General features: G+C 37.6%; 1 protein-coding gene across 14 annotated transcripts in view; it reads right to left on the minus strand.

Moving 5' to 3' along the window:
• FKTN (fukutin) overlaps positions 1-21,822 on the minus strand; it is a 75,014-nt gene that overhangs the window by 3,889 nt on the left and 49,303 nt on the right. For 9 of the 14 annotated variants that reach the window (XM_050761859.1, XM_050761851.1, XM_050761853.1 and 6 more), the window contains one exon: positions 1,834-6,838. In XM_050761859.1, coding sequence (XP_050617816.1) covers positions 6,625-6,838 — 214 coding nt within the window. In that variant the 3' untranslated portion in view covers positions 1,834-6,624. Of the gene's footprint in view, positions 1-758; positions 6,839-21,822 lie in introns of those variants that run through there. The other 5 variants (XM_050761862.1, XM_050761864.1, XM_050761865.1 and 2 more) reach the window with 3 other exon arrangements.

Here is a 21,822-nt window from a genome sequence, read left to right on the forward strand (position 1 = left end):
GCCTTATTGCAGTGACTAGCACTTCTAGTATTAGGCTGAATAAGAGTGGTGAAAGCAGACATCCTTGCCTTGTTCCTAATCTTAGAGGAAAAACATTCAGTTGTTTGCTATTAAGATATATAGGTTTTTGGTTTTTCTGGGTTTTTTAGATGTTCTTCATCAAATTGAGGTAATTCTCTTCTATTTTTAACTACTGAGTTTTTCTCATGAATGAGGGTTAGATTTTGTCAGACTCTTTTTGTGTCTATTGATATGATTTTCTTTACTTTGTTGATATAGTGCATTACATTGACTGTTTTAAGGCTGAACTAGCCATGTACACCTGAAATGAATCCAATGGTCATGGCACTGTTGGATTCAAACTAGAACTTCTTACTCCATGTCCTGTGTTATTTCCACTCCACTACAGTTACTTTTAACAATTTTGACATCAGCTGAAATCCTATAAAAGATCTTTCTAGTTCTTTCTCCCTGAAGTATGTTATGATTCCCCATGGTGGCTGTTTCCTCTTACTACGACAAGCTAATAAACCTAACTTTGTTTGATTACAGGTGTGTTCCTGGTGGTCTTTGGCTGACAGGTTTTATCTCTGAGAACTTTTGGATACCCAGGTATATGTGTGCAGACTACTAGGGTCCCCAGAGTTGAATTTCAGAAATACTGTACTGGTGGCAGGATTACTATTTTACCAGATTGTTTATGAATGTTAGTGTCTGTTATTTCTACTGCAAGTCTCAAAAATAAATACAAGATATCCCAAGAGATTAGAAAAATTTTATTCATCATCCCAAACTGGATAATATATTACAAATTCTGATGAAAATAATATTAAAGGTATTTTCAAGTAGTACCACAAACTATCTGTACCTGAAGATAAAATCAAATAGTAAACTGGTAAGTACACATTGAATCTATTCATCTTTAAAATATCACTTTGTTTAGAAATTCATATATATGTTTTTGTAGTTATGAAGTGGGAGGGACACACAAATAGCTACATAAGATTTTCATTTAACAAACATATGAACTATTCCCCATGTTTTGAATGAATCATCAGAAGGCTGTAAAATCCTGTTATTTTTTTCAAAGGTACATGAAATAATATTTCATTTCTAATAGCAAAAATACAGTACTTCTAGTTTTCCTCATACTCTCTTCCAACCCTACTGTGAGAGCTGCTTATAATTATATAGCAGCTTGTTAATGGGTTCCTACATAATCTCTGTATTAGATTGGGTTAGAAGGTGCCAGGGGGCATTCTAGGGTAGAAGTTTTGATAGTATAGAAGCAGAAGCAGAGATTTCTTTCTTTCCTTTTTTTTTTTTTTTTTCCTTTTTTGAGACAGAGTCTCGCTCTATCACCCCAGGCTGCAGCACAATGGTGTGATCTTGGCTCACTGCAGACTCTGCCTCCTGGGTTCAAGTGATTCTCCTGCTTCGGCCTCCCGAGTAGCTGGGACTATAGGCTCGTGCCACCAAGCCTAGCTAAGTTTTTTGTATTTTAAAGGAGATGGGGTTTTGCTATGTTGGCCAGGCTGGTCTCGAACTCCTGGCTTCAAGTGATCCACCGCCTTGGCCTCTCAAACTGCTGGTATTACAGACGTGAGCCACTGCACCCAACAGAAGCAGGGATTTTTTGTTAGAAAATTTATACTTGCCTCCTTTAAGCACAGTACCTATACAAAAGGTATCACCATTGAATTAGTCTGTTTCACTTATAAACTATAATTAGGATTTCAGTCTGATGTGAAGCAGCTTAAAGTGGCATCATGCACCCTGCTGATTCTTGCCAAGTTGAGACAGAAACACAAATTTGGGGGCAGAAAGTAGAAATGAGTATTTTCAATTCTCCTTTATTAACAATGACACAGGCATTCACCAGCATAGACAATTAAATGAAACTAAGTATTCCAGACTTCTTCCCTTTCCAAATCATGGCTTATATCTAATTTCACCAACAAGGAGGTAAAGATTTACATCTAGGAAAGGCTAGAATATTGAAAAAGAAGTCCAGGGGAGAGTAGGCACCAAATCTAGGGAAGTACAGTGAACTGCTTGGGACCAGCAAACTAGGTAGCATATGGGATAAGATTAGGAGACAAATGTTTAACCAAGAAAATGAAAATACAAGCTCTATTGAGAGAAGGAGGCAAACTGGTAATGTCTCTGAATTCATAAACCATACAATTTAATTTTTAATGACTTGATAGCATTTTTTTTTCTTAAGCAAATTCAGTCTTGCAACCTTTTGAGTAAAGCAATGTGTTCTGACCCACGGTTTCTATAATTCCATTTGAAGATTAGAAAAGAAACATGGAAGTAGAAAACCTGCACATTTCTTGAGTACTTACTTAATCCTAGGCCTGAGGCTAAGAACTGTATACTTCATTTAATCCCCCTAAAAACCCTTAGAAGTATGTATCATTTCCCCGGCTCACTAATGTGGAAGTTGAGACTGAAAGGGCCCCCACCATAAATCCCACATGATTAAGCTGAAATTCAAATTCGGGCCTCACTCAAAAGCTTGTGGTCTTTTTATGGCAACACATTGCCTTCCCTAAGTGAGATGTTGTAGGTGATCTAGCCCAGGTCTTAATGATGGTGTAAGACAAGGAGGAAAGAGGGATAACTGCTGGGATTTTTCTTGAGAAAGTCTCTTGACTGGTTGGTAACTGAAGTTTTTCCATGCACTGAAGTTTTTCCATGCATTAAAGCTGTTACAACTAATAATTACCTGTTAGAAGGCAGGAATGTGGCACTTTCTCTGACTAGGTTTTGAGGGAATATTTCTCCTAAGGATTTATAACATTTAGGATTTAAAAAACTGTTCACTTTCCAGAAGGTGAAACCAGGGGGAAACAGAAAAATGTGTAGCCATAAGTTTGGGTGAGATTTTAGACTGAAGTGTGGAAGCTCATTCCAAATGTGTTTTCCAGATTTAGCTCTGGTACCCAATGTATAAATTCCTGCTTACCTATGTAATATCCTGCCTATCTGTGTGCCATCTGAAGTACTGTAGTTGTGTAATAAAAACAATGGTTTGACGTCACAAATTTTAAAAAGAATGAGTATTATCTATTCTTAACTACTTGCATTTATCAGAGAGTATCAATATAAATAATTAAAAGTAGTTTATACTAAAAATGAGATACTCTAGTCTCCTTTCCAGCCAAGCAGATTAAAAAAAATCCCAAAAACTGCAAAGTACTCCAGTTATATATGTTATTCTTTTTTGTGAATGAGACCACTACTACCAGGTAAAGGTCCCTTAGGAAGGAAAGGGCCTCATGAAAGGTCACTGTAGGAAGGGGAGAGACTCTTCAAATACAGGCATTTAGCAGGTTGGTGCTGATGCTTCCTTTGGGAAACAGAATGGTAAAGTGGCAATGGGATGCATCTTGAGCTTAGAGAATTAGGTACCAAAGGCTGATGTCTCCAGATGTGAACTATCTTATTGTCTGGAGAGAAGGCATTTTCCAGATAAAGGTATGAAGGTTGCCTAAGAATTCTGAACAAGAAAATACTTCCCCTTGACCTCTCTGTTGCCTTAGGTTCTCAATCTGAACAAAAAGATACTAAGTGGCAGAAATACCCTAAGACTTGGACTCAATGAAGCACTGGATGGCTTCTCTGTTAAGCATCTCAAGCACTGTTAAAGATACTGTGTTGTGATGCAAAACAGACATTGGACTAGAAGTCATGGCAGTCTTGGGTTTTAGCCTCAGCTGTTCTTGTTTAGATCATTCCTTTCTGCCATTATTTATTTAGTTATAAAGTAAGAGGGTTTAAAATGAATATTACATATGGTCTCTTTCAAGATTCAAAAGCAGAATTACTTTCACTTAAGTTTTAACTTGTTTTGTGGGGATACTGGCAAACATTCTGTCAGCTAGTGGTCATATTTCAGGTTTTGCAGCTAGGGAATCAAAGAAATCAGATGTCCCACCAAGCAGCTACTCTTAGGGATGCTCAATTTTAGGAACTATGGTTTTATTCCAGGGGCCAGATATCAGTAGCTGCAGCAGAGGAGAGAAGGAAAAGTGCTCCCTGCTTAGAGAGGGACTGGGTGACTACCTGGTTGTCCTGGTTGTCAATTAAGAGGAATCTTGCCTCTCAGGATGTCTCTGGAGATATCCATGAGTGCCTAACTACCAACAAGTTGTCAGCTTCCCCAGGTAAGCCAGGTAAACTAAACCTGAAAGTGGTCAGATTAGGAGAATGACTGCTAGAATACTCAAGTGAGGAAAGAAAAGTGATCCAATGAGCTACTGAAGATGGACATACTTAACCCAAGGTCTCTGGACACTCAGCAGAATCCAACTGTTAAAAAACATAAGATGAAGTATGGATGAATCAGAATCAGAGGTACGTCTGGCCTTCACATTCTAGGGGAAGGCTTTTGTTACCCAAAGTTAGGGCAGAATCCATGAGCTGAAGCCTGTGAAACCAGAAGACAAGTATTTGAGCAGCCAGCGGTCTATGTAGGGAAGAATATAGACCTTGTGTCAATGGGGCCAAGATGTCTTAGATTTCAGACACTCTAAGACTTTGTACTCCAGGAAAGGATAAAAGATTAATCTGTAAACGGATGGGTAAGATCTCCTGGCAAAGAACGGGAGTCCCAATTTGAAATGGGCAGAAATGTGGAGTGTATGCATTTCTAGATACTGAGCACAAGCAAATGGTCCTCATCAAGTAGGGTGGATTTTGCCCAAAAATACTGTTATTATTTGTTATATTATGTTTGAGCATGAAAAATGAATGTAGGGTCAGCTATTTAGAATTTGGGAATGTACTCTATGGGCTGATTTTCCAGCAAAGAGAAAACTGATGATGATGATGATGATGATGATGATGTACCATTTTGGGACGAGTCCGCTAATAATCTTAAAGGTCCCCAGAAACCTGCTCATGTTCTTTAAGAAAAAACCAATAATTCTGCACTGAGAATGCAACTTAAGTCAGGAAGACTGTTGGTTATCATTTATCAAAGAACGTTTTCATGTTGCTTTAAAAATTTGGAATGGGGTGGTTGTAAGTTACTTTCCCTAATTTGTTTTTGGGAAAGTCTATCAGCCCATTCCCTCAGATGTTCAGGTTTCCATTTTTGAGACTCCTATTGTTCTCTGGTTTCACAGAAAAAATCTGCCAAGCTCCAGGAAGTAGTCCTAAATAGCATAGGTAAAATACAAGATTCAGCTTCCTTTCCCAGACAAAGAGAAAAATAGCAGTGTTTATTGTGCCTACATTTTCCTTTACCTCTCACTTAGAATATATCATTCAAGTGACTGGTGAAGAGATGGGGTAAACAGCATCCCATCTGACTCAGACACCTTGAGGGGAAAAGGAAAATGAAGGGTTCCAGAGTGTGTGGCACTTGATAAAGTAGAAGTCTGAGTTCTTGCCCCATCGACATTCAACAGACTGAAAAACTAGGGATGAACACAAACTTTACAAATTCTATGACCTGAGGTAGGGTGAATAGTTGCCAAGTCCACCATTTAGCTTCCATTTTGGAGATCGATATATAGGAAGAGGAGAAGAAACAGGTAGGTTTGCATGCCACTTAAATTGGTATATAGACCAAAAATTAATGAAGCTGTAATTGATGAATGAAGATAATAAAAAGTATGTTTTAAAAATTAGAGTACATTAAAACAATTCTGTTAATATTTTATTGTCATTAAAATTGGGAGTGCAAGGATTATAAATTCAGAAAATATAAAATGTACATGAATTCCTCATATTTTTACCTAACAGAGTGACTGAGAACAAAATAAAAATGAGTTTTGTGAAATCATGGACTCTTTCAAAATCATGTCTAGTAGCATGGTCTCACTTGAATGATTTGTCAACAAGTGCCATCAGATGTCAGTGAAAATATTCTCACAATGGATCGAAATTTAAGCATTATACAAGCATAAACTTTCTTCTCACTTCAAATATGAAAGCAGTACAGGTATAGAAATTTACTTATCCTGACAAGTAATAAAAGCTCTGATATAAATTAGCTCTCACCTTCCCTAAAAGAGTAATGCCTTGTTCTCTAATTCAATTCCACATAAGATTAGTTGAAAAATGAACCTGATAATCATCTTTTCTTGATGCCACTCAAAGTCTGATCACTTGAGTATTAACTCAGACTCCACAATCTTAAAAGTAGCACTAACATACCAGCTTAAATGCCCAGAACAGGAATGGGTTATTCTTTTTGACTAGTATATCCTTCCTTTGCTTTGCCTGGTGAGCTCATCCTCCAGTGCAAACATTACTTAACATTTTTAAAACCTTTACAGAACTTGAACTCTTCAAAGGGTGGGGGAGGGTTCCCTCAGAGGAAAAATTGAGTTGTTTACCAAAGGGAGGAATAAAAGAAGCAGGTATTTGTCTCATTCATCTAGGTTTCTCCACTGTAACCTAGCATTGTATGTGGCACATGAAAATTCCTCAGTGCTAAATGAGAGAATTACATCAGATGGCTCTGGAGTTAGGACCCTTGCCATGTCTTCAAACTTGTCACTTTTTTTCTTTGGTTCCCACTTACGTTTGACAGACATGTATCTTTTTAAACAGTTATCTACCTTTTTTTCCAAGAGAGGAATTCTCCCATTTCAACCTATTATCTCAGTATAACTGGATAACCTCATCCCACTCAGAAATAGGCCAGATTCCATTGGGTTGCACATTGGGAGGAGAGCGCTTCCAGTCCCACGTCTTTACAGGAATCTTCCAGGTCTTACCATAGTTGGCTTCAATGTATTCGAGGGTTTCACAGGGCACATGGACCTTCATGTCTACAAACTCAGTCCAGCACAATGTAAACTTGGGAAACAGGTACCTGCAGCAAAACGGAGGGATTAGGCTTCAACAGTGGAAGGTCTAGCTAAGGAATCTAGCTGCTAGTGCATTATTGGCTGAAGGACAGTGCTCTCCCATTAAACAGCTTTGGGAATAGAGTGGCTATTTAATTGTTTTTGACTGTCCAGAATCCCTTTCCTCTTCTCCAATTTTCCTCCCTTGTTCCAAGTCCATAGGATTGAGGAGAGGCTGACCCTATCACTAAGCTCCAGAGATCGGTAAAAGACTCAGGCCAGTAAGTTAATGATTGAGGCACAGATGGGAACGTACCCAAGGCAGGCAATCAAAGTCAGCCTTGGGCTTTCTGTTGGAACTGTAGAGGAAAGAAGTATCAAAGCAAAAAGTTGTCAAAAGATGGACGAAACGATCATTTTCTTTTCTTTCACAATCTGGATTTCCCAACGATACAGAGTAAGCAGGACTCCAAGCTGCATTTCCAGGCTTCTCCTTTGGTTCCATAGCTTACATGATCCTACCTGTGGTTTCTGCCTTTCATCTCAAATGCTAAGGAATGTCTTTAAACCAGCCCAAAGAATACTAGTTATAATGATTTTAACTATATTTATTGCAGGACTAAGACAATTAGTAGGTAAGTTTCAGAAATTAAACCAGGCCGGGCATGGTGGCTCCTGCCTGTAATCCCAGCTCTTTGGGAGGCTGAGGCGGGTGGATCACTTGAGGCCAGAAGTTCGAGACCAGCCAGCCAACATGACGAAACCCCATCTCTACTAAAAATACAAAGAAATTAGCTGGGTGTGGTGGCGCACTTCTGTTGTCCCAGCTACTCAAGAGGCTGAGGCAGGAGAATCACTTGAACCCTGGAGGTGGAGGTTGCAGTGAGCCGAGATCATGCCACCGCACTCCAGCCTGGGTGACAAAGTGAGACCCTGTCTCAAAAAAAAAAAAAAAAAAAAAAAAAAAAAAAAAAAACAAACAGAAATTAAACCAAAACATGTTTCTGAAAGGTACTTTGGATCAAGTAAACTAAATTATGTATCCTAGAAAAGAAAGCTAAAACTAGCAGGTCTGTTTAAGTTTATATTATAGCTCTACTCTATATTCTGCATTTTTTTTCCTGAGAAATGTTTCAATGTGGGAAGAACTTTCAGTAATGAGGTTTAAAGTGGCAATAGCAGAGATTACAGGAATTTAAAATATCAGAGGATTAAAGAAAGAACAGGGAAAAGCCAGATTTCAAAGTGTAATCATATTGTGGAAATGGGATCTAACTGGGATGTTCTCCAAGAAAAGGTCAGTTCTGATATATTCTGCCTTTGATTATCGTGTTTTACCACCAAATGAACATAAAGCCATACATGAAAAGGAGAGGCTGAACAAATTCTAAAGAAAGCAACAACTCCCTTTTACTCAAACCCAGTTAATGGACAATTCCAGCTGGCTACTGTGAAAAGGCGGCCACAGAAAATCTCATAGCTGAGAAGTAAGATACAGCTTAGGCCCACCATCTGCTGGTCCCAATTTTACTCTGCACACTCATGTTCATGGAATTGCTTATTTTGTCATCACACATAACAATCCATCACCAGCCTCCACCCTCTCTAATCAGATGCTGGTTAGCAGAATGTCCGCCTGTCTTATCCTATCAAGTTGACACACTGAAGTTGAATTGAGGCAGAAATCATGTTCTATCTTGTAATACAGGCCAGGAAACTTCTCTAAGTATTATTCTTTGTAGTCTCATCAAAGAGGTAAAAGAGGGAAATATAATAATAGATACAGGATAGATAAGGTGAAAGGGAATACTACAAATTTTACAAAAGCAATGTTTTGAACAATGAAGAATTTATGAGCAAAGCCAAAACACTTTAAATATATAAACAATGTGAAAATAATTCAAAGACAATTTAACTCAAATGTTAGTTTTTGTACTTAAAACTGAAACCTCTCTAAACTTTGTGGTTTTCTTTTCCCCAATTATCTTTCAATCCATTCAGCAAAAAGAAAATCCCAGCTTCCTAGGAGAAGAGGAAAGATAAGCAAACAATAAAATGTAAAAACTGATTATAAAATAGGATTGTGAAGAGGAAGTGAAGGGGGGTGAATGACGCAGAACAGCACATGCCATGTACCCTCTCCAGGCTACCAGTAAATAATGACTAAGACCAAAATACACCATGAGTCTGCAATGTTACCTCGACTTTTAAAGTTAAGATTAAGTTCAGCTAAGCGGTTTGTACTTTAAGGCCCTGGTATTGGATCCAACATGTAAACAGGTTTAAATGCAGACTAAGGCAACCCTAAATCAGAATGTAAGTTTAAGAGATCTTATTACCACAAAAAAAAATCCCTCCATCCATTTTCTATTTCATACCACTTTTATTTCATATTATTTTTACATAAAACAGTAGTTAAATAGTTAGAATAGACCATTTTTTTCCCTCACAGATATCCTTAAAATCTATACAACTACTTGGTGGTAGTTGGATAATTTCATCAGTTTAATTACAATCAGTTTAAGTACAACCTATGGACATAACTGCTAAATGAAAACGAAGTTCTTCCACCATCCCAGAACCAACAGTGTTTTATTATTACTAGGCTCAGAGAGAGAGAGACAACATGAACTATAACTGAACCTGACTTTTTTGAACTTAAGTTTTACATTAACTCCAGAGTTGGAGCAGTAGAGCCATTTCTGGATAAGAATTTCCTGCAAAACATAAATGGTTTATTCTCACTACCAATTTTTTCTCTTCTTTTAACTTTTAATTTCTTCTCACATTATTCCAGTGCCTAAGCCCTCTAGCATATTGTTTAATAGAAGCAGGGCTAGCACACATTCCTAATGTTTTTCTGATTTTAATGGAAAGGCTTCTAAAGTTTTATCGTTAAACATGATTGCTCACTCTAGTTTTTTGTTATATTCTCTTTATTAGGTTAAAGAAATTTCAGATTCCTTTTTTTTTTTTTTTTTTTGGAGACCAAGTCTCGCTTTGTTACCCAGGCTGGAGTGCAGTGGTGCGACCTCAGCTCACTGCAACCTCCACCTCTCGGGTTCAAGCAATTCTCCTGCCTCAGCCTCCGGAGTAGCTGGGAGTACAGGCGTGCACCACCACACCTGGCTAATTTTTCTGTTTTTAGTAGAGTCAGGGTATTATCATGTTGGCCAGTCTGGTCTCGACCTCCTGACCTCAAGTGATCCACCGGCCTCGGCCTCCCTAAATGTTGAGATTACAGACGTGAGCCACCATGCCCAGCCCAGATTCCTTTTAATCCAAATTTGCTAAAAGGTCTCTCTCCTTTGGGTTAATTATAAAATTTATCAAAAACTTTTAATATCACCTATTAAAACACTCGTAGTGTTGTTGTTCCTTTAATCTATAACACAGAGAATTACACTAATAAGTACACACTACAAAATTCTATTCATTTAGTGTTTTTCCACTGTATTCACTGAGATAGTAATTTCCCTTAAACATTTTTTTTGGTATTGTCCATGTCCACTTTTGCTATCACTGTCATAAAATAGTTACTTAGTTTTTTCTTTTTCTATTGCCTGAAATAAGCTATACAATATAGGGATAATCTGATCTGTGAAGGCAGAATAAAACTTTGCAGCAAACCTTCTAGGTTTTAGTATCCTCTGGTAGGGAAAAGAGGGAGAAAGGAGGATTTCTGATTACTAATTCAATTTGTTGAATGAGTATAGGTTATCTAGATCTTTTTGAGTTGATTTTGGTATTTATTTTTCTAGAAAATTTTATCATTTTCACATTTTAACTAATGATCACATTTATTGACCTACTTATCTATTGCATTTTGTTTTGAGAGAGTTCATATAACACAGCTGAGTATAAACTAAAGCCAACCATCCCAGATTTTTATTTTTTCTTAATCAATCTTGCTATTTTACTAGTCTTTAAATTAATTTTTTAAAAGTCAGCATTTGGATTTGTTGGTCTTTGATGTTTATTTTCTATTTCATTAATTTCTTTTCTTGGCTTCCTTCCTTCACTTTCCTTAAGTTGACTCTGTTGTCCTTTTATTTCAGCTGAATGCTTGTTTTTAAATCTACTTTTTCATACTTAATGTTTTTAAGGCAATACACTTATTTCTACCCCTAAACTAGAGCCTATAATGTTTTGTTTTTTATTTTTGAGACAGAGTTTCCCTCTGTCGCCCAGGCTGGAGTGTAATGGCTCAATCTCGGCTCACTGCAACCTCTGCTTCCCGGGCTTGAGCCATTCTCGTGCCTCAGCCTCCCGAGTAGCTGGGATTACAGGTACGTGCCATCACACCCTGCTAATTTTTTTATTTTTAGTAGAGATGGGGTTTTGCCATGTTAGCTAGGCTGGTCTTAGACTCCTGGCCTTGTGATTTGCCCACCTTTGCCTCCCAAAGCGCTGGGATTACAGGCGTGAGCCACCGTGCCCGGCCTCAGCCTATAATTTTTAACATGTAGTACATCCATCATCTTTAAGTCCTAAATATTTTATAATTTGTATTATGATTTCCTTTTTAATTCACGAGTTATTAAGGAGGATGTTTTAAAGTTTTCACACATTTTAAAGATGTCTTTTAATTGCCAATTTCTAATTTAATTCCATTGTGGTCATAAATGCTATCTACTGAAATAACCATGTAGTTTTTTTTTTTCCTTTAATCCATTAATATGGAGAATTATACATACACAAGAAAAATCTTATTAAGGCTTTGAAACTTCTTAAAATTGCCTTTATGATCTAGCATATAATCAACTTTTGTAAATGCTCTGTTTATAGCCCACAAGAAAATGTATTCACCACTTACTGGATGAAGACTTTATATATGTCAAATAGATCAAGCCTGTTAATTTTGTTCAAATCTTCAATATTTTTACTAATTTCTTCTTTACTTAAACCAGCAGTTTTATTTTGAGACAGGGTTTTGCTCTGTCAGCCAGGCTGAAGTACAGTGTGCAATTATAGTTCATTATAACTTCAAGCTCCTAGGCTCAAGTGAACTTCCCACTTCAGCATGCTGAGTAGCTGGGACTACAGGTGCATGCCGCAATGCCCAGCTAATTTTTAAAAAAATGTTTTCTGTAGAAATGAGGTCTTACTATGTTGCCCAGGCTGGTATCAAACTTCTGGCTTCAAGTAACCCTCCCACCTCGGCTTCCCAAAGTGCTAGGATGACAGGCATGAGCCACTATGCCTGGTCTTTGGCAGTTTAAAAAATAAAAGCATATAAGAATCTCCCACCGTAGTTGCGGACATGTTAAATGTTCATTAGAATTTCATCAGTTTTTTAATTTGTATTTTTAAAGGCCATATTGTTAGTCATGTAAACTCACAAATATTATTTATTCTTGGTAGACTGTTTGAGAGATTCTGTAACGAGCCTTCTAATCCTTTAATGTTTCCCCTCTAAAATTCTATTCTGTCTGATACTATTATACCAGTTTTAGAGCTCAGCTTGGCAGTCGAGTGGTGGTGACCTTTTAAAGGAATGGGATCCACCTGGAATTCAACTTCTCTCTCTCTCTCTCTCTCTTTTTTGGTCCCCCCACTTCCCACTGCCCCCCCCCCAAGTTCTGGGGTACATGTGCAGGATGTGCAGGTTTGGAACATAGGTATATGTGTGCCACGGTGCTCTGCAGCACCTATTTTCAACCTTTCCGTGTGACTTTGCTTGGAATGTGCCTCTTGCAAGCATTATATACCTAAATTTTGCTTTCTCATTTGATAATCTTTGTCGTTTCATAGGTTAGGTTAATCCATTTATGTATTTATTTATATTTATTGTGATAAACTGTATATTTAACTTATTTTGAACTCTAGAGTCAGCCTGCCTGGGCTCAAGTCCTGGCTTCATCAATTATTAATTGTATTACCTCATCAATCTTTTTTAGCCTTAATTTTGTCATTTCTACAGTGAGGATAATAATAGTACCTACACCTCAGAGAGATGTTAGTACAGAATGAATAAATAAATGTAAAGTGCCCGGAACAGTGTTTAAGACATAGTAAGTACTGTTAACGGTGTTGACTACTGTCAACATAGTATGATTATTTTCACAGTTTCAATTTACCATTCTTTTTCTTTGACCCCCTCCTCCACATCTGAAACATTCACTTGGATTGATAAAATTTATATATTCCCTTTTGTTCTGTTCGTTTGGAAGTTTTAGGTAATATTTCTATCCTAGTGACTGTTTATTCTAAAACATAATTACTTCACTATAACATTCTCTATTAAAAAGTAAATTTTTGCAGAATCTCTACCCGCTTTCTAAACATGAAACTGAGTATACTTTACTCCTTAAACACTGATACATCACCTCTTCCCCAGCTTATTATGTTAAGAGTTTTCTGACCTTTCTCTTTTTTTGATTTCTAATTTTTGCAGGTACATAGTAAGTGTATATATTTATGGAATATATGAACTGTTTTGATACAGGCATGCAATGTATAATAATCACATAATGGAGAATGGGGCATCCATCCTCTCAAGCATTTATCCTTTGTGTTACAATCAATTATACTCTTTTAGTCATTTTAAAATATACAAATAAGTTATTATAACTATAGTCACCCTTTTGTGCTATCAAATAGTCAGTCTTACTCATTCTTTATAACTATTTTCTTTTTGCACCCATCAACCATCCCCACCTTCCCCCCATACCCCTTTTCAGCCTCTGGTAACCATCCTTCTACTCTCTCTCTCTCTCTCTCTCTTTTGAGATGGAGTGTCACCCTGTTGCCTAGGCTGGAGTGCAGTGGTGTGATCTTGGCTCACTGCAATTTCCGCCTCCCAGGTTCAAGCAATTCTCCTGCCTCAGACTCCCAAGTAGCTGGGACTACAAGTGTGTGCCACCACACCTGGCTAATTTTTTATTTATTTTTAGTAGAGATGGGGTTTCACCATGTTGGCCAGGCTAGTCTCGAACTCCTGACCTCAGGTGATCTGCCTGCCTCGGCTTCCCAAAGTGCTGGGATCACAGGCGTGAGCCACCGCGCCTCCCCCTTTTTTGGGGGGGGGGTGCAGGGGGACAGAGTCTTGCCTGTTGCTCAGGCTGGAGTGGAGTGGTGTGATCTCAGCTCACTGCAACCTCTGACTCCCAGGTTCAAGTGATTCTCATGCCTCAGCCTCCCAAGTAGCTGGGATTACAGGCATGTGCCACCATCCCTGGTTAATTTTTGTACTTAGATTAGAGATGGGGTTTCACAATGTTGGCCAAGCTGGTCTTGAATTCCTGGCCTCAAGTGATCTGGCCACCTCGGTCTTCTAAAGTGGTAGGATTACAGGTATGGGCCACTGTGCCCAGCCTCATCCTTCTACTCGCTATATGCATGAGTTCAAATTGCTTTTAGATCCCACATATAAATGAGAATATGTGATGCTTGTCTTTCTGTGCCTGGCTTCCTTTCTCTTTTTAATATAATAATTGCCATTATTTTTTATAGGCAATGGTTAACAAATTCACTGACCTTTTAATGCATTTTTCTGTTCACCATCATTTCATATATATCATGTCTTCCTTCTGGGTTCTTTCATATGTCTCTAAGTGTAGATCAGTAAGGCATAAACTTTTAGTCTTTCTATAAATGTAAATGTCTCTACTTTGATGTCATTCTTCAATGTTAGTTTTAATTACACATAACATTCTAAGTTGACAAATATTTCTCCTCAGCTTTTGGAAGATGTTACTGCATTATCTTCTGACTTCTATTGTTGCTAAGGTATACTTGCTACTCATTTGGGAGCAACCCATTTTCTCTGGTATCCTGTAAAATTTTTCTGTTTTGATATTGGTTTCCTTAAGAAGTATCTTGGATTTATTATTTATCCTCCTTGTCAGTCTTTAATTTGTAAATTATCTTTAAATATCGCTTTTCATCATTTACTCTATTTTTTTTTTTAGCTCACCTCTGTCTTTTAGATATATTCATCAGTGCTTTGTGTTTGGAGCAAAGGAAGTGTGGCAAAGGGAAAATGACGGTGTCATATTAATTATAAGTCATTACCACCAACGCTGCCCTTAAATAGTCATCTAAGAATCAGACTCAACTCTTGAAAACCAAGGTTACAGTATGCTGCCCAGTATTTTCTTTAACCATCTCTTTTACTAAACTTGGCACAATCCCACCATAGTTAACAAAAGCAAAAGGAGAGGAATTGCTAACATGCTTTTCAGAGCCTATGCTGGGTTACAGTCTCTCTGAGATCTTCATTAACCCCATTCTCCACCCCCGTCCTAAACTTTTAACATATTATATACGGGGGGTAAGGAATATACATGTTTTATAAAGTAAAATTCTACCTCTTAAACCTCATGTTCCTACTGACTTCGACTGTACATTGAATGATTCAATTTATCCTATTATTAACTTTACTATGCAATCCCCATAAGACCACTGCCCCAGTGACAAACTAGTACTCATCTGTGCCACAGGAGAAACAAGAAAACATTTATTTTATCAAGGAGAAGGAGTAGACAAATTAAACCCTATAAGGACTGATATAATTTAATATCTGAATGTATATACATAATGACTACATTAAGAACTATCAATATAAAACAAGTACTAAAGTATTCCTCAATGCCAGAGGACAAAGCCTTGGGACATAATTACGTAACTTCTAAAAACTCTATAGCTCTAGATAACTGCATAACTTCCCAAAACTAGATCTATAGCGCTTCAACAACCAGTTAGACTCCAGTTGTGCTTGCTTTCCTTCAGACAGTTTTTACAGGATCTCTCCTTGTAAATAATGGATAATTTTTAAAAGAATTAAATTATAATTTCAATTTTCATAATCAATACAAAAGGCTTTTTTACTATCAGATTACCCAATTTGTTTAATCATATGTGAAAGTCTCAAAGTTTATCATTACAATTAGGTCTGCCCTGATCAAATTCATTGCTTTTGGTCCCATATATCCCTCAGTTTCCACATGTGATCTCAGACCCTTTTTCTCTTAGCATCAGTCTTCTAAGTCACAAACCGTTTTTTATCATTTTAACCTTTTTTAAGTTTAGTTTTTACTTTTTTTTGTAGAGATGGGGTCTCCTTATGTTGCCCAGGCTTATCTTGAACTCCTGGGCTCAAGTGATCCTCTCACCGGGTCTTACCCAAATGCTGATACTGTGTTACTGTGCCCAGTCTTAAACTTTTAAGGTAACTTCTTTTGAGGTAACTGCTTTTGAGGTATAACTTAACTATAATGAAATACATCCATCTTAAGTGACGAGTTTTGACAAATGTGTATACCTGTGTAACCACAATAATCAAGATATAGAACATTTCTACCAAGCCCCCGTCCAAAGTTCCCTGTGCCCCTTGGCAGTCAAGCAATCAACCCACCCTGGCCCTAGGCAACTACTAAGCTTATTACACTCTTGACTGGTTTTTCCTGTGTAATTTCAAATAACAGCAAATACATAGTATATACTCTTCCTATCTGACTTCTTTCACTTAGCATCATGTTTTAGAAATTCATCCATGTTACTGCATTTATCAGTATTTCATTGCTATTCATTGCTCAGTGCTAGTCCATTGTTTGAATGTATCATAATTTTATAACTAGTCACCAGAAGATGGGCATTTGGGTTGCTTCCATTTCTTGCTAGTATGAGTGAGACTGCTATAAACATTTGTGTACAAGTCTTTTACTGAAAACATGCTTTTATTTCTCTTAGAATACTAACCTATATAATATCTTATAGAATTATGTTCAAACAGCAAACTATATGACAGTTTTAAAAAATATAATTTACTTCACATAAATGAAAGATTTGCTGTTTATTCATCTGGAGGCAATCTTCTCTTAAAAAAAAAACAAAGCTTGCTATATAAATAACTGCCACTTCTACATATTGTATAAGTATACAATTCCCATATAACATGCATTCAAAGTTCTTTCCTCAACTCCTCAATTTTGCACCTGCTACTTACTAGAGGTTTGGAGGTGTAATTAAGGAGACCTAAGACATAATCTGTATGTTGTAAAATATAAAGGCACAAACAGAGCAGAAAATATGAGATCATTCTTAGAAAAGTCAATGTTTTAAATACACTCATTTAAAGAAATTATTCAAATTTGCCTTTAGCTTCACAGCTGTAAGTACTAAAAAGACAAATGTGTTTCTTGGAGTTACAACTGTAGGAGCACAGTATCAATCTGTGAAGCTGAGACAGACAATGAGTGAGGATTCAACAACTACCTCTAGTCTTTAACTTCTTGTGAAGCAGAATGATTGAAAACAACTAGCCTAACTTAACTCTATGGTTTTAATTCTCCAACAGTGTTAGGTTGGATCAAGTCATCAACCTAGTGTCACCCCATCATCCTAACAAAACAGTGTAGACTACACTTAGAGCATCTGACTTAGTTTCATGTAGGGCTCAGGTCTCACTTAGCCAAACATGTCCCAGGCCTGATTTTATCTATCACGTAGAAAGGACAGACAAATTAGCAAAAGTACTCCAATAAAGCATGAGAGAGGTAAAGAAAAAGAAAATCTATAGAAATGCAGAGGAAGAGAAGATTATTTCCAGATAGAGGTACCAAGAAGCTAGTTCAAACAGAGAGCAACACAAGGCCCTTGAATGAGTAGAACTAGGACATGCGATGATGTATGATAATCTAGTATTACCAGTGATAAGCTTAAAATCTTGGACCAAAAAAAAGTTTCAAAAGGTAGAGTGTCTAAATGCAATGTGGTATCCTGGATTAGATATTAGAACAGAAAAAGCACATTAGTAGAAAAGCCAGTGAATCCAAATAAAGTATAGAGTCTAAAGTTGATCTTTGCTTCATACTACATATAGAACAATAAAGTTTCTAGAAGGTAGTTTTATAAGAGGAATAGCTTCATTATCTTAAGATAGGGAAAGATTTCTTAAACAGGACATGATACTACTAGCCATAATAGATAAACTGAACTACATTAAAATAACTTTTTATTGACCAAAAATCACTATTAAAAGAGTAAAGAGGCCGGGCGCGGTGGCTCAAGCCTGTAATCCCAGCACTTTGGGAGGCCAAGACTGGCGGATCACAAGGTCAGGAGATAGAGACCATCCTGGCTAACACGGTGAAACCCCGTCTCTACTAAAAACACAAAAAATTAGCCGGGCGAGGTGGCGGTGCCTGTGGTCCCAGCTACTCGGGAGGCTGAGGCAGGAGAATGGCGGGAACCCGGGAGGCGGAGCTTGCAGTGAGCTGAGATCTGGCCACTGCACTCCAGCCTGGGCAACAGAGCGAGACTCCGTCTCAAAAAAATAAATAAATAAATAAATAAATAATAAAATAAAAGAGTAAAGAAGGGCTGGCACAGCAGCTCATGCCTGTAATCCAATCACTTTAGGATGCCGAGGAGGCACTTGAGGTCAGGGGTTTGAGACCAGCCTGGGCAACATGGTGAAACCCCATCTCTACTAAAAATATAAAAATAGCCAGGTGTGATGGAAAGTGCCTGTAATTCCAGCTACTCGGGAGGCTGAGGCATGAGAACTGCTTGAACCTGGGAGATGGAGGTTGCAGTGAGCTGAGATCACACCACTGCACTCCAGCCTAGGTGACAACTCTGTCTCAAAAAAAAAAAAGAAGAAAGAAGAAAGGCACAAATTGGGAGAAGATATTTCCAAGTAAGAAAAAGACAGAAAACTCAAATAGATTAAAAAAACCTGACGAGACACTCAGCAGGTAACTCACAAAAGAGGATATCCAAATAGTCAGTAAACATGAACTTGCCTTCATTAAGTCAGGGAAATGGAAATCTGAACTAAAATGTGGTAACACTACATACCTACCAAAATGGTTACAAATTAAGAAGTCTGACAATGCCAAGTGTTGGTACAAATGTGGGACAATGGAAAGATCTATAACATACTGGAATGTAACTTGGAATCACTTTAGAAAACTATTTGTAAACAATATGCTGAAATTGAACATATGAATACCCGATGACCAAGCAATCCCACACTGTATGTGTAAATCCAATAGAAAAACATTGCTGTGGTTTGAATGTTGATGTCTCCTCAAAATTCATATGCTGAATCCAAACCTCCGAGGTGACGGTAGTAAGAGGTAAGACCTTTGGGAGGTGATTAGGTCATGAGGGTGAAACGCTCATTAATGGAACCTTTATAAAAGAGGCCCAAGGGAGCTTGCTTGCTCCTTTCACCATGTGAGGAGAAGTCAGCAGTCTGCAACCAGGAGGAGGGCCTTCACCAGAACCTGACGATGCTGGTACCTTTACCTTGGACTTCCCATCATCCACAACCCTGAGAAATAAATTTCTGTTATTTATGAGCCACCCAGTTTATGGTATTTTGTTATAGCAGCCTGAGCAAACTAAGATAAATACGTACCAGGGCACTAAAAGACACGTACAGAAATGTTCACTACAGCATCATCTGTAATAGCCCCAAATAACAGCCCAAATATCCAACTAATATTTGGGTTAGTGGACTTAATAAATATTTGTGATATATTCACACAATTAACTATTACACAGCAAAGAAAATGACTGAAGAGCTACAACATGCAAAAATATGGATGGTTCTCATAAATACAATGTTGAATGAAAAGAAGCCAGCAACATATCATTTATTTTATATCAAATAAAAAAACAGGTAAAACTAAACTGTAATATCAGAAGTTAGCATCGCTGTTATCTTGTGGGAAACAGAAGCTATGATCGTGAGGGAAAATGATGTGGGTTTCTGGGGTGCTGACAAACACCTATTTTTTTCTTTTTACTAGGGTGCTGGTCACACATTTGTTCATTCGATAATTCTTGGAGGTATACATTTGCTTTGTATAGCTTTCTGTATGTATGTTATACTTCAATTAAAAACATAATAATCCACTATTTCCTAATTTTTCTCTAGCTCTAAGATTATAAACTTATATGTTATTTTGGACACTTAGTTTTCTTGGACTCCCCCTGTTCATAGCCGGGCATGGTGCTAAGTCCTTTCACCATTTCTTCCAGTCACCTCCTGTTTAGCATAGGTCCTCAACCACCCAAGTCTTCCTCACTACACCAGCTTTCCATGCTGGAATATTGAGGAACAATATTCCTCAATAGGACTTATGTCTTACTACATTCTCCACCAAAAGCCTTATGAGAGCGATTCTTTATTACATCCAGTCAAAAACCCCACCAAACAACAAGACCTTCTGGCAGTTAACCAGTTTACCAACATTGCCCAATATCATCTTTACATGGCCCTAAGTCTCTTTTCCTAGAGGCAACCAAATCTAACTTAAGAGCAATTCCCCATTCAACAATATTCATTCAAATTGTGCTGACTCAACCCTCACTTTCAGAGAAAACTTCCATAGAATCAGTACTCTTTACACGTTTTTTTCCTGTAAACTATATCTCTCTGCAGTTATATGTAATACAAGTTTATATTCATCTTTGTATCATTTGGTAGGCTTTAATTCACTATATGATTTTTTTTTCTAATTGCTACCTAGCAAAGAATCTTCCTAATGAGACTTCTATGCTCTGCCTGCCTAATTTAGAATTAGCAAACAGCTGTGAATCTATTATATGCCAAGCACTGAATCGGGTAACTACACATTATTTAATCTAAGCATTATACCCTGTGAAGTACACAGTGTTATTCCCATTTTACAGAGGAGAAATCTGAAGCTCAGAAGGTTATATGACACAAAAAAAATAGAACTCAGATTTTAATTCAGGTCTTCTAATTCCTGGGCTCACTCAGCTAAAATCACACTTGGATAAAGCTTAAATATAAAAGTCTCTACATAATAAGTGTCTAACAAACACCTATAAGACATTCAAAATGCACTGTAATATTTTAAAGTTGGATTTTGAAAGGGAGACTGCAATGACAGGGAGGGGGTTAGATGTATACTAAAAGCCAGTTGATGTTAGGAATAGTTAAAAGAAATGATCCTTTTTTTCTTTCCTTTTTTTTTTTTTTCTGGTTTTGCTCTGTCACCTAGGCTGGAGTACGGTGGTGCAAATGTGACTCACTACAGCCTAGATTTCCTGGGCTCAGGCAATCCTCCCATCTCAGCTTCCCATGTAGTTGGGACCACAGGCACATGCCACCATGCCTGGGTAATTTTTTAAAAATTTTTATATAAAGCCAGGGTTTATTTTGTTGCCCAAGCTGGTCTCAAATTCCTGGGCCCAAGCAATTCTCTCATTTTGGCCTCCCAAAGCGCTGGGATTAAAGGCATGAGCCACTGTGCCTGGCCAGAAAGGTAATAATTGTTGGTAACTTGCTACTAATGACTGACCTGGTTTTATGATAGAAGATACCTTGGGATAATAAAAAGAAAGTGGAAAAAAAAGTTACTCAAAGAAACTATCAGGGGAGTCATGAATGACTGTGAGTACAATGCAAGACTCAGTATGATATAGCAAACTAATCATGCTCATTTATGTTGGTGACTGTATAAAAATTTGTATAACTTTTTAGGAATGCAACCTGGCAATATGTATCAAAACTCTTTAAAAGGCTCATATCTTTTGACTTAATAATTCTGCCTTTGGGAAGGAAACAACCCCTTAATAAAGCTTTTACTTTATGTATACAGATGCCCACAGAATTTTTTAAATTAAAAAAATAGAAATAAACTAATTTAAAAATAGTTAAATAAACCTATTTTTAGGACTTTTTCCACATTTCTCCTAAGTCTACCTAACAAATTTCTCTACTTTTAAGCCACACTTCTTTGCCATTGTTTCTAGATATGGCTGATTCAGTACTTCAACTATAGATTAGGCCGGGCGCGGTGGCTCACACCTGTAATCCCAGCACTTTGGGAGGCCGAGGCGGGTGGATCACGAGGTCAGGAGATCGAGACCATCCTGGCTAACACAGTAAAACCCCGTCTCTACTAAAAACACAAAAAATTAGCTGGGCATGGTGGCAGGCGCCTGTAGTCCCAGCTACTCGGGAGGCTGGGGCAGGAGAATGGCGTGAACCCAGGAGGCGGAGCTTGCAGTGAGCCCAGATCGC

Source organism: Macaca thibetana, chromosome 15 (genome assembly GCF_024542745.1).
Source record: "Macaca thibetana thibetana isolate TM-01 chromosome 15, ASM2454274v1, whole genome shotgun sequence".
In the NCBI taxonomy this organism is placed as follows: domain Eukaryota; kingdom Metazoa; phylum Chordata; class Mammalia; order Primates; family Cercopithecidae; genus Macaca; species Macaca thibetana.